This window comes from Mastomys coucha, unplaced genomic scaffold, assembly GCF_008632895.1.
Source record: "Mastomys coucha isolate ucsf_1 unplaced genomic scaffold, UCSF_Mcou_1 pScaffold22, whole genome shotgun sequence".
Classification (NCBI taxonomy): Eukaryota; Metazoa; Chordata; class Mammalia; order Rodentia; family Muridae; genus Mastomys; species Mastomys coucha.
In genome coordinates, this window is record NW_022196905.1 from 118,051,625 (window position 1) to 118,064,985 (window position 13,361).

At 44.7% G+C, this 13,361-nt stretch overlaps 1 protein-coding gene across 8 annotated transcripts in view; it reads right to left on the bottom strand.

Annotated features, from left to right (window-relative positions):
* Mphosph9 (M-phase phosphoprotein 9) overlaps positions 1 to 13,361 on the bottom strand; it is a 69,363-nt gene that overhangs the window by 38,677 nt on the left and 17,325 nt on the right. For all 8 annotated transcript variants that reach the window (XM_031337917.1, XM_031337921.1, XM_031337920.1 and 5 more), the window contains 4 exons: positions 9,633 to 9,726; positions 7,324 to 7,427; positions 3,287 to 3,741; positions 2,189 to 2,344 (listed from right to left, as the gene is read on the bottom strand). In XM_031337917.1, coding sequence (XP_031193777.1) covers positions 2,189 to 2,344; positions 3,287 to 3,741; positions 7,324 to 7,427; positions 9,633 to 9,726 — 809 coding nt within the window. The remainder of the gene's footprint in view (positions 1 to 2,188; positions 2,345 to 3,286; positions 3,742 to 7,323; positions 7,428 to 9,632; positions 9,727 to 13,361) is intronic.

Here is a 13,361-nt window from a genome sequence, read left to right on the forward strand (position 1 = left end):
ATTAAAATGGGGAAGCCAGTGCAGAGGTTCTTTCATTCTTGCTGAGGCTGTTTCTAGGTTTAATTAGAATTTCATCTCCTTGATAGAAAGTCCTATGGAAAACTACCCAACTGTATTCTAGGAATCAAAGGTCAGGATGCCCCAGCTAACTTATCTTAGCCTTTGTTAAAACTGCTTGCTTGTGTGGATCCTCTTTTAGCTAACCACTTACCTTAGCTTCTGTTAAAACTGCTTGCTTCAAACTGCTTACACCGCAGCTGCCTGAACGAGCTGCCTGGAGGAGGTCTCTGCCCTTAGAAGCCCATTGTTCTGGGCACTCAAGGCCATGAACAAGAGAACAACAGAGTGCTGTCCCAGCCAGCTAGAATAAAGGCTTTCAATTGGCTACACACTGTGTCTGAGTGCTCACCGCTGGTGAGCTCCCTATAACATTATCCCCTGAAGCTGAAGTTAAAGGCAATTTGAGCCACCTGACACTGGTACTAAGACCTGAACTCGGGTCCTATGGAAGAGCAGTATGCATTCCTTTTTGTTTTGGTTTGGTTTTGGTTCTTCCCAGGCAGTAGTCCTCTACTTAGTCCTGGCTATCTTAGAACTCACTTTAGAGATCAGGCTGGTCTCGAACTTAGAGATCCATCTGTCTCTGGAGAGGGCGGTGGGTGGGATTAAAGGTGGACTACCACATCCAGCTGCAGTATGCATTCTTAACCATTGAGTCAACTCTCTGGTCCCTCAATCACCCATGTTAACAAACACAAGAACTAATAACTATTTATTATATGACCTAGTGCTAAACTACTCACTAAGTATTTTAAGTATTGTGGTACCCACATTCCCCTTTCAAGGCATGTCTTTTTTTTCCCCCTTAGAGAGTTTCTCACTGCTCACCTAAACCTCTACCTGTTTACATCCCACTGAATTCTACAGTGTTCACAGGAGTAGAGCACATACAAGAATGAGCAGAGCAGACCCAAAGGCAAGTTCAAGTACATCTTCCCCTGCATCTCTGTGCCTCCATAGGCTCAAGAGAACAATAGTACTGTAAAGTCATTCATGACAGAGACATAAAAAATACGATTAGTACTGTTAATACTAAAAGAATCCTATAGGGAGCTGGAGAGATGGCTCAGCAGTTAGAAGCATTGCCTACTCTTCCGGAGGTCCTGGGTTCAATTCCCAGCAATCATATGATGGCTCACAACCATCTGTAATGGGATCTGATGCCCTCTTCTAGTGTGTCTGAAGACAGCAACAGTGTACTCACATAATATAAAATAGATAATTCTTTTTAAAAAATAATAAAAGAATGACATAAGTAAAAGTTAGACCATTCTCTCTTTCTTTCTTTCTATTCCTTTTCTTCTGCTATTAAGCTAGGGTTCAAACACAATGCTTCCTGACACTAAGCGCAATATTTTATCAATGAGCTACATACACTCCTAGCCCAAAAAGTCCCAAACTTCTTATTTTGTGTGCATGTCCGTGTGTGTGTGTGTGTGCGTGTGTGTGTGTGTGTGTGTGTGTGTGTGTGTGTGTGTGTGTCTATGTGCATGAAGTATATACGGAGGTCAGAGGACAACTTAAAGCTAGTCCTCTCCCTCCACCATGTGAGTCCTGGGGATCAAGCTCAGGTCACCAGCTTGGTGGGAAAGGTGTTCCCTGTTTAGCCATCTCACCAGCCACATTCCAGGATTCTTGCTTTTCCAAGAACTCCACAGTATTAATTACCCCACAAATGATATTACTCTGCATTTGCTAGCTCCAATTTCTTCAGTGATTTAGCCATATAAAAAGCATGGCTTTGTGTCAGTTATTAGAGAGAATTGATTAGGTAAGTTCAAATCTTTAAAAATAATCACTTGGCTGGGCAGTGGTGGCACACACCTTTAATCCCAGCACTTGGGAGGCAGAGGCAGGCAGATTTCTGAGTTGGAGGCCAGCCTAGTCTACAGAGTGAGTTCCAGGACAGCCAGGGCTACACAGAAAAACCCTGTCTCAAAAAACAAAAAATAATAAAATAAAATAAAAAAATAATCACTCGTGTCTCCAGCTATGTCCTGGTCTACGTGTCTTTGTGTTGAATTTTCAGATGCAAAGTACATACTTTTCAAGCATCTTCCACATGATGATATACGATATGGAAGAAATCTCCCAAGTTGGAGGAACATTAGCTCTATAGAAGTCTCACCTATCCACAAGAATTTCATTTTTCTTCTTCCACTCTTCAACAGCAGAAATGTCTTTGGCCTCCAGTTTCTGTTTCAGACTACTTATCTCCGACTCATAATAAGCTCGAAGATCCGCGACATGTCGTGCATGCTTTTCCTTGAGGTTCTGCCTGATCCTGTCAATAAGAAGGAAAGATGCTCTTAGGACACTGCTTAAGGATTCTACCCCTTAAGACAAGCACGGGCACAGCCTCGTGATTCAAGCCACATGTTTCAGAGTCAACTGAAAGAGGTGGACCTGTGGCAGTTAATCTTCTCTGTCAACTAGAGAGAAGTCACCTAGAAGACACAGAAGTATGTCTGTTAGGGTGTTTCCAGAGAGGTTTAACTGACTTGCCCTGAATGTGGGGGGGCAGGGGAGGATGGGGTCCAGTCCATGGGATAGGATCCCAGACTTGAGCACCAGCGTCATCTCTCTGTATTTCCTGATTGTAGGCACCCTGTGAGCAGCTGTCTCAGGCCCACCACCCAGCCTCCATGCCTTTCACCATGATGGATTGTATCCCCTCAAACTATGAGCCACAATAAACCCTTCCTCCTTAAGATGCTCCAGCCAGGCATCTAGTCACAGTGATGAGAAGAGCAGCTGACACACACACGCACACCACAGTCATTCTCCTAGCCAGAGTACAGCCTGGTCCTCCATCCACCCCAGGAAACACAGTAGATCTTCCACGTGCTGCAGACACAGAGGCATTCTGACTAACTCTCATTTACTAGATGCCTTTGCCAACACCTTTGTTTTTGATTTTGAGACAGGATCTATCTGTGTAGCCCTGACTGGCCTGGAACTCAATATATAGACTAGGCTGGCCAGGAACTCACAGAGATCCACTTGCCTCTGCCCCCTCAAGTGCTAGAATTACAGACATGTGCCACCATACCCAGCCTTTGTCAATATCTTATCTTCAACAAAGCTGTCAATAGTAAAAAAAAGACACATTAGTTATATTTCATTTAGATTTTTATATTGCAGTAGTCCAATAAATACCACTTTCATCATTCAATCAGACATCACAAGTCTAGTAACATTATAAGCCAGTCGCTGAAATACATACTTAGACAACATCACAGGATCTTCCAGGGAAGCCAATGAAATGCATTCTGGGACACTGTTGGCTGTACCTGGAAGCTGGGACTGACTGACTGAGGCCACTGTGACAGTGTTTTCTTCGTCTACAGTTCTGACTGAGATATCGTTGCTAGTGATGGTGTAGCATGAAGGGATCGTGGAACTGGTCCTACTTTCACTTTGGAATGCATGGTTTTTCCAAGTGTCCACAGGTGATGCTTTCGAAGTTGAAGGATATTGGGGGAACCCAGATACCTGAGAAGCGTTATGACTAGCTTGTAAAAACGAGTCAATGTCAGAGTGACTAGACAGGCTCGGTTCCAGAACGGAGTCTGGGGAAAAGGATATTCTGTCATCAAGAGCATTCAAAAAGCCATGGGGATGAATCGCAGCAACATGCTCCGTTGGCTTCATGTGTATGGCTGGATCAAGAGTCAGGACCTAGAAGGAAGATTAACAAGCATCAAGATGTGGCCTCGGCCTTGGTGCTCAGGCTGACTCGTGCTGGCTGTCAGGAAAGTGGGGTTTAGCTCTTTAGGTCAGCTTAGGCTAAAGACACAGACCCTGTCCTAAGGTTAGCTTAGGACATAGACGAGTACCCTACAACCACTCAGTACATGAATGAGGATGGAAGCAGAGATGAGGTCCTCCCTCAAGTAGCTGCTTATTTTCTCATTGTTGACCTAGTGACAATGGACTGAAACCATGAGTCAAAATAAGTCTCTTGTCCTTTACATTGCTTACTTTACACACTCCCCTACAGCGATGGAAAACTGACTAACAGCCCTCCTACTCAAAAGAACCATTGTTTGAGGGCTGGAGATAGCTCAGGGCTTAAGAGCACAGGCTGCTCTTGCAGAACCCTATTGGGGGGGGGGCTTTTTTTGATGTGTGTATGGGTGTTTTGCCTGCATGTATGAAGGTGCATCACTTGCATCCTTGGTGCCCCTATGGAGGCCACAATACAACATCAGGTCACCTAGAAGTGGAGTTATACACAGTTGTAAAGTGACATACAAGTGCTATACTTGGGTTCTAAGGAAGAACAGCCAGTACTCTGAGCTATCTCTCCAGCCCAAGCTAACATATTTTTTAAAATAGCAAACTTTAGCTAAGCAATACTTATAACCCCATAACAGGGAAAGTAGGGACAGGAAGATCAGGATTCAAGGTCATACTCAGTTACATACTAAGTGGCAGGCCACAGTAGGGTATATGAGACCCTGTCACAACAAAACAAAACAGGCTGGCAAAAGCACTTGTCACTCTCGCAGAGGACCTGGATTCAGTTTCCAGCACTCACAGAGCAGCTGACGACCACCTATAACTCCACTTCCAATCACCTTTTTCTGGCCTACACAGGCTCCTGGACCCACCCACATGGCACAAATATAAGTGTACTCTCTGTCTGTCTCTGTCTCCCTGTCTCTCTCTGTCTCTCTGTCGCTCTCTCTCACACACACATACACACACACACACACAGAGGAAATCTTGACAATTTGTATGTTTATATACTTATTTTATGTGTACATGTGTGTCCACTCACATGTGCCAGTACAACCTGAGGAGTTAACTCTCTCCTTCTACCATACAGGACCTGGAAACTGAATTCAGTTGTCAGGCTTGGTGGCAAGTTCCTTTACTCTATGGCCATCTTCCCAACCCCCAAATATTTTAAGCCCACAAGGCATCATGGGTCTTTTTGTTGAGGGAATGGGGGTAGGGAGTGGTTCTGATGCTTTGTTGGAGAATCTGTACATGAATGCTGAGGATTCCCCAATTGGTTCTTGGTGATCAATAAAGATGCCAATGGCCAATGGCTGGGTGGAAGAGGCGGGAAGAGGCAGGACTTCCAGGTTCCCACAGGTAGGTTAGAAGACACAGGAGGAGTAAAGGGAATTGGCCATGCTTCAGAGAGAGAGAGCCATCAGCCATGTGAGATCTCAGGTGGACTGGCCATTGGCCACTTCCCTGATTGGGCCTAGGGTAGCAGGTAAAAGATTACAAACACGACTAAGTTAACAGATTTAGAGTGTTGAGTAAGGAATAAAGAGACCTCCCATGCTGGCCATGGGAGGCTTAGAAGAGCTCAGTCACTGAGCCATACGCAGAGAGGTTAAAAATGAGCAAATGTGTGTCTATGTCTTTCATCCACAGATCCAAGGAAGCCAGGTGGCTGGCAGCATAGTCCGCTCAGAGCTACATACTACATATGGGTTTGTGGCCTAGGCTGGTCTCAAAACTCTTCGCCCTATATGATCTTCCTACTGTGGCCTACCAAGAAGCTAGCTAGTACCACAGGCACACACTAAGACACCCACCTGACTAGAAGTCAGTATTTGTGTGTGCATTCATGTTTGTGTGTGTGTGTGTGTGTGTGTGTGTGTGTATGTGTGTGTGTAAAACACACAGGCAACCTCTGGTATCATTCCTTAAGCATCTTTTTTCATTTGAGATAGGGTGTCTCATTGGGCTACAGTTCTGCCAAGCAGGCAGAATGAGCCGATCATCAAGCTCCCAGGGTCCCACCTGTCTTTACCACCTATCACACATGGGTTGGGTTGGTTTTGTTTTGCTTTAATTCCCACTTTCATGTCTGTGTGAGTGTCTTTCCTTTTTTTTGGCTGTGTTTCTTTGTTGTATTTTGAGGGGCTCTTTGTTTTGTGGTTCTGGGGATAAACCCAGGGGCTCTACACATGCAAGAGCTCTACAAGTGGGCTGCATCCCCACATGCTGCTGCTTATTTCCTGTGCGTTAAACATGAACGCACACACAAACACAGGTCAGGTGGGTGTCTTAGTGTGTGCCTGTGCTACTAGCTAGCTGCTTGGTAGGCCACAGGAGGAAGATCATATAGGGCGAAGAGTTTGACCTTTCCTTTCCCAGCCTGTTCTCCTCATTTCTTGACCGGAGCCTACAAGTGAGGTGGGTCGGTCAGCACACACCTGTGATCCCAGACCCTGGGAGGCCAGGGCAAAAGGACCAAGAGTTCACGGTCACTCTCAGCTACACAGTGAGTTGAAGGGCAGGTGGGGACACATGAGACCTTGTCTAAAAAAAGTAAAAGAAACAAAATATATTTCTTAGAAAAAATATTGTAAGTTAAATGCCTCAAGTTATGTTACAAATGCATCTAATGGGAATTTTAAAAGAACAGAAATCATCATCAGATCTAGGAGAGAGGGAAAACAAAAAATTTAACTGCCAATAACCTAGCACACACATACACACACACACACACATATATACACACACACACAGAGAGAGAAGAAAAAAACCAGTAGGTACAGAAGCATTTAATTTCTAAATCATTAGCTCAGTATTTTTACTTCTGTTGGTTGGGTTTGTATAATCAGTGCCTGTGTTTGTGTGTTTGTGTGTTTGTGTGTGTGTGTGTGTGTGTGTGTGTTCACAGGAAGTGCATACTCACGTAAAGGCCACAGGACAACCCCTTACTCCATACACCTTTGTTTTTGAGACAGATTCTGAAACAAGACTGGCCTGGAACTTGCCTAGCAGTATGGACTGACTGGCCATCCAGCCAGAGACTGCCTGCTCCAGCTCCTCAGAGCTGTGGTGAGAAGAGGGTGCGGGGAGGGGGGCGGAACTGCTCAAGGCCTTTCATGTAGACTCTGGCAATTAAGCTTGGGTAACATGACTGCAAGATAAACACTGCACTGACTGAGCTCTCCCCAGCCTGTATTTTTGTGTTTGTTTTGTTTTCTCGAGATAGAGTCTTATTATGTAGCCTAAGCTGGCCTCCAACTCACAGTGATCCACCTGCCTCAACACACTTAGCGCTAAGATTTAGGAAATGAAGGTACCACCACACCTAGCTTACTTCTATTTTGAAGTCTTATTAAGATCGTATAGGAAACAAGATGAGATACAATGTGAACAGGAGCCTGACCCTCAAGCCTAAGCCCCCCCAGCATTTTAGAAGCTGAAACAATGCAGAGTGTATGGTGGTGAAGTTCTCCACGACTCACACGCACCCATGCATGCCTGAAGGACCTGCCTTACCTGGCTCAGGGGCCTCTCCGCGGGGGAGGGTACAAAGGTCTTCTCCAGACTTTCAGGCAATGAGTGATACATGTCCTTCTCCTCCAGCTTCCAGTAAGTCAGTCCTTGACATGCACACAGAGAACAGAAAGGAGTGAGGAAGGCTCCTACACAGACAGTTCAGTCACAGTCCAGTGTGCGGGCTCAGTGCCGCCAAGCCTGACGACCTGAGTTCTATCCCTGAGAAAACTGACTCTCACAAGTTGTCCTCTGACCTACACATACACACTATGGTAATCCTTTGTTATCATCCCCCCAAATAAATAAATAAATAAATAAATAAATGTAGTAAAACCTTGTGTCAAAACTATAAACAACCAAAATGAATTAGTAATAACGAAATACATATTTTGAAGAGAATCTTATTTATAAATACACATTTCCATAAAATCAACGTAGAGAGTTCAAGTTCTCTATTAAAAATGGGTATAGTGACAAACACCTATAACCCTAGCACTTAGAAGGCAAATGCAAGAGGGTCACCTTAGTAAGTCTGAAGATAGCTTGGTCTACACAGTGAGTTCTAGGCCAGTCAAGACTACACAGTGAGACTCTCTCAAGAAAAAAAGAAAAAATGTAGACAGATCCTAATAAACAACACCCTAGGATGATCTCTAGCTTCAACAAGCATGTGCCAACATGCATGATATATATGTATTCATACACATTCAAGCTCGCGCACACACACACACACACACACACACACACACACACACACACACACACACAGGGCTAGGGCCTTGAGTTCCTGCACTAGAGTTATACAAGGCAGGCATGCTGGCACAGTGTTGTAATCCCAGCCCTTGGAGAGGTAGCCACAGAGGAGCAGGCGTTCAAGTCATCATCAGTTAAGTAGCAAATAGCTCAACCTGGACTACAGGAAGCTGTTCATTTGGTTTTGGTTCTTTTCAAAACAGGGTTTCTCTTAGTACCCCAGGCTGTCCTGGAACTTGCTCTGTAGATCAGGCTAGTCTCCAACTCAGAGATCTACCTGCTTCTGCCTTTGAGTGTTGGGGTTAGAGGTGTGTGCCACCATGGCCACCTGGCTGCAGATTTGGTTCATAAGGTAAATGTCTAGCATCACCTAGTCCCTCCTACAGCTGCATCTCTGTCCCAGTCACTGACTTTGTTATTTGAAGGAGGGTTCAGGGGGGAGGAACTATTTTCAAACAGGCAAGACCTGTTTCACTGAGAGAGTAACAGCTAGGAGAGAGTCTCCCATTGTAGAGAAGGTAGCTAAGGCAAAATGAGTCCCTGGCAGAAGTGAGCAGGCTCCCAGCACAAGTAGGCATCAGCTCTATCCTGCTGGGCCTCGTGGGACTCCGAAAAGATCCTGGCTGCTAGTTTGAGGAAATGGGAACCATGGCAGGGTTTTGAGTGGAGGAGCCCCAAGTACAGAAGGAGCACTCTGGCTACCATGTTGCTCACAGACTAAACGGTGAAGGTGGACTGGCAGCAGGGAGGCATGTCAGAAGGTGGGAGACAGAGCGATGGAAATGGGAAGAGGTGGCTGAACCCCACGGTCTCTGTTAAATCAGCTAATTCAAACAGATAAGTGGATGTGCCATGTGAGAAACAGCACTAAGATAGGGGAGTCAGCACAAAATAACAGTCAGCAAAAAGATAGACGAGCTGACCGTGGCTTGCAGAGTCTGAACTCACTGAGTCCTTGTAGAGTAACAGAAAAAGGCTGGAGTATTTCTGTAGCTCTCTGGAACTGTTACAGAGCACTGCTTCAACCCGTCCTCATAGAACTTATAACACAGCAAACAGGCGACAGGCAAACACTGCTTCTAGAAAAGCCTAAACATGCTTCCAATCACACAGTGGGAAAGCAAGTAAGCTGGGGGTAAAATAGACTCTCTAAAGCTCTAGGGGTTTATAGAGATGGCCCAGTGCTTAAGAGCACTTGCTGTTCTTCCAGAGGACTCAGGTTCAATTCCCAGAACCCTCATGGTGGTTCACATCTGTAACTCCAGTTCCAGGGGATACAACTCCTTCTTCTGGCCTCCCAGGGTACCAGGCAGATATGGTGCACATGTGTGACCAAAACATATACATAAATTAAAAGCTATTTTTTTTTCTTTTAAATTTAAGTTCAGGCCATGTGCTGGCAAAAGTCTTTAATCACAGCACAGGGAAGGCAGAGGCAGGAAAATCTCTGTGAGTTTGAGGCCAGACTGGTCTACAGAATGAGTTCCAAGCCAGCCACAACTACATAGTGAGACCTGTCTCCAAAAATATGTTTTAAAATAATTGAAGTTCCATACCTGTCCCTGAATCAGACAACCATGAACTTGGGCTCTCAGCTGGCTTATTGAGGTAAAAGGCACAAGGACGTGCAGCATCGGTAGCAAGGTCAGTCTGCAAGAGACAAAAGAGGACGATTGGTGGACGGCTACACACTTCGGGCACACACTGCTGAGCCAGGCTTTAAACCAGGCAGAGGCTGCAGCAGGGTACAAGGAGAGACTGTTGCTTCTCCATGATTGAAAAACACAATGAAGAGGACAAGCATCATCTCTCAAAGGCTTTCTTGTTGTTAGTTTTTTTTGGTCACTGTGGAGCTAGAGGGTTCTTAGAAGGAGAGAGAAAGCTGAGGGCAGGTGTAATATATGAGTTGAGAACCAAAACATATTTACAGTTTGATATCGATTTCCAGAAAGAATTTGAGAAATATGGAATTAGTCATTCAGTTAAAAAAAATTAACTAGTAATCTGTTTATATATCATCACAACTTCAGTAAATCAAATGACTCAAAACCACAAATCAGGGCTGGAGAGATGGCTCAGCGGTTAAGAGCATTGACTGCTCTTCCAGAGGTCCTGAGTTCAATTCCCAGAAACCACATGGTGGCTCACAACCATCCGTAATGGAATCCGATGCCCTCTTCTGGTGTGTCTGAAGACAGCTACAGTGTACTCATATACATATACATCTTAAAAAAAACAAACAAACAAACAAACAAACAAACAAAAACAGAGAAACCCTGTCTCGAAAAACCAAAAAACAAATCAATAACATGAACTGCAAATAATAAATTACCTTTGGGTTGTTTGTAGACAACATTAACCCCAGGATCTTGGGCACACTAGGCAACATGCTCCACCTAGCTCCTTCTTTTGTTTCTTTGAGACAGAGTCTTGCTGTGTAACCCAGGATGACCTAAACCTCATCATCTTCCTGCTCCCTGGATAACAGATTGCTCTGTGCATGTATTGGTGCTGGAGATCAAACTCAGGTTGACCAGGCTAGAAAAGCACTCTACCATAAGTTACATTCCCTAGCCCTTGGTTTGAGGCTTTGATTTTTTTTTTTTTTTTTTTTTAGTTTTTTCAAGACAGGATTTCTCTGTATAGTCCTGGCTGTCCTGGAACTCACTTTGTAGACCAGGCTGGCCTCGAACTCAGAAATCCACCTACCTCTGCCTCCCAAGTGCTGGGATGATTTTTTTTTTTTTAAATCATCATCATTATGGGTGTTTTGCCTGCATGTATGCCTATGTATCACCTGCGTACTTGGTACCCAAGGAAACCAGAAGATGGTGTCAGGTCACCTGGAATTAGACATACGAATGGGTGTGAGCCATCATATGGGTGTTGAGAATGGAGCCCAGATCCTCTGGAAAAGGTTGTTAACCACAGCATCCTGGGCCCAGCCCCTAGCCCTTCATTTTTTGAGACAGAGTCTTACTATAAAGCCCAGGCTAGTCTAGAGTGAACTACGTAGGCTTTGTATTCCTGATCACCCTCTATTCCTAAATGCTAGGATTATAGGTGTATACCACCAGGCTCTCAGCCTCTTACTTCACATATACAAACCCCAGCAAAGGCTAAAAGTCCTTATTATCTTCTCTGATTAAAAAACAAACCAAGGGCTGGAGAGATGGCTCAGTGCTTAAGAACAATAACTGCTTTCCAGAGGTCCTGAGTTCAATTCCCAGCAACTACATGGTAGCTCAAATCTACAATGAGATCTGATGCCCTCTTCTGGTGTGTCTGAAGACAGCTACAGTGTACTCATGTAAATAAAATAAATAAATCTTAAAAAAAAAATACAAGAGGCAGGCAATTTCTGAGATCGAGGCCAGCCTGGTTTACAGAGTAAGTTCTAGGATAGCCAGAGGCTACACAGAGAAACCCTGTCTCAAAATGCCTCCCTGCCCCCCAAAAATAAAACCCCCCCAAAAAAGTAAAGATGTTGAAGAGGTGGGTGAGAGATTAAGAGCATATGTACTTCTCTTGCAAAGGATCCTAGTTTAGTGTGAGGCCCTCAATGACTCACATTAGATAGCTCACAACCACCTGTAACTCCTCCAGCTTTAGGGATCCAATGCCATCTTCTGGCCTCTGTAGGGGCCTTCAGGTACACATGTGCATGAATAAAAACAAGCCTTTTTAAAGAAACAAAACCTTCAAGTCACCACTCCTTATTCTATTTTCCAGGAATGGGTATAGGAAAGTGGAACGCTTGGTGCAAAAGACCTCTGCCAAGTTTCATGCTCACCACTACAGAGAAAAAGGAAGCTGTCTCTAACAGAGATGTATGACAGGGCCATTTTCTTCTTCTTTTCTTAAAATTTTTTTTGTTTTTGTTTTTGTTTTTGGTTTTGGTTTTGGTTTTCAAGACAGTGTTTCTCTGTGTTAGCCCTGGCTGGCTGTCCTAGAACTTGCTCTATAGACCAAGCTGGCTTCAAACTCACAGAGATCCATGTGCCTCTGCCTGTCTGAGTGTTGGGACTAAAGGCACGCACTATACCACAGGCTCTCCTTGACTTCTGGATACTCTTCGTCTTCCCCCTCCAGAAGGAAGAGTACTTTACTAGTGCTTTATTAGAAGGAACAAGCTACTCGCAAGTCTGCTGCCAGGGAACTGCTCCACCTCTTTCTATCAAGGCACAAATTCCTAAGTCACCATCTGATTCTTAGAACTCTTGACTCTTCCAACTGGGAAAGTGACTATCAGGAACCAAGTCAAACACTCCCAAGTCAAATAGTTAGATCTCACCCTGCTTCTGAGGTTCGAGGCCTCAGGACAGGTGCACTAGAACACCGTACACAACACTGGCTGTAAAAGGCCATCCACAGAAGAAAAGGGCAAGCACAGTTCAATGAAAGCCTTCTAATCCTAAGTCCTCTTAGCCAAAGATGCTTCCCGAGGCCATCTCAAGGACCTACGATGAGCTTAGTCTAAAGCCCGAGTCCTTCAGCCCAGGAAATGGAAACAAAGGGCCAAAGAAATAAAAAACAACTTGGCCCTGGAAAATGCTTGTGCCACACAATACACAAAGTCAAGAGAGACTTCAAAGTAGCTATTTCCAAGAATAAACCAGCATTGTGCAAAAGGAAAAACTCATCAGAAGAGAATTCTGATAAGCAGTTCTTTTTGTAGAATGAAACTGAAAACGTTAGGAACAGAGCGAAAAGCTCAGTGAAGACTTTCCAAACCGGGTGGTGGTGGTGCACACCTTTAATCCCAGGACTTGGGAGGCAGAGGCAGGCGAGGCCAGCCTGGTCTACAGAGTGAGTTCCAGGACAGCCAGGACTACATAGAGAAACCATGTCTCAAAAAAACCAAAAAAAAAAAGAAAAAAAAAAGAAAAAAGACTGTCCAACCTCTGTGAATTCTAGAATTGTATGACAAGGAAGACAAGGAAATGCACCGGTCATGTCGTTCCTCTATCACCAGTCAATACCACCTCAAAAAAAATCCCTTAAAAATTCAGTGACACTATAGAAATCTGATTTCCCCAAATGATTTGATGCTAAGTGTATCGTCCACGAGGAAGAATTAGCCTTGTCTGGGAGATGGAAGTCCTTCCTTCAGCTGCCCTACTGGGCATGGAGAACAGTGGAGGGTGGTGGCTGCCAGCCTGATTCACTGCTGCCCTGATGAGAACAGCCAGGCAAAAGCTGCTACTCAGGGCCAGTCGGTGGTGGCGCACACCTTTAATCACAGCACTTGGGAGGCAGAGGCAGGTGGATTTCTGAGTTCGAGG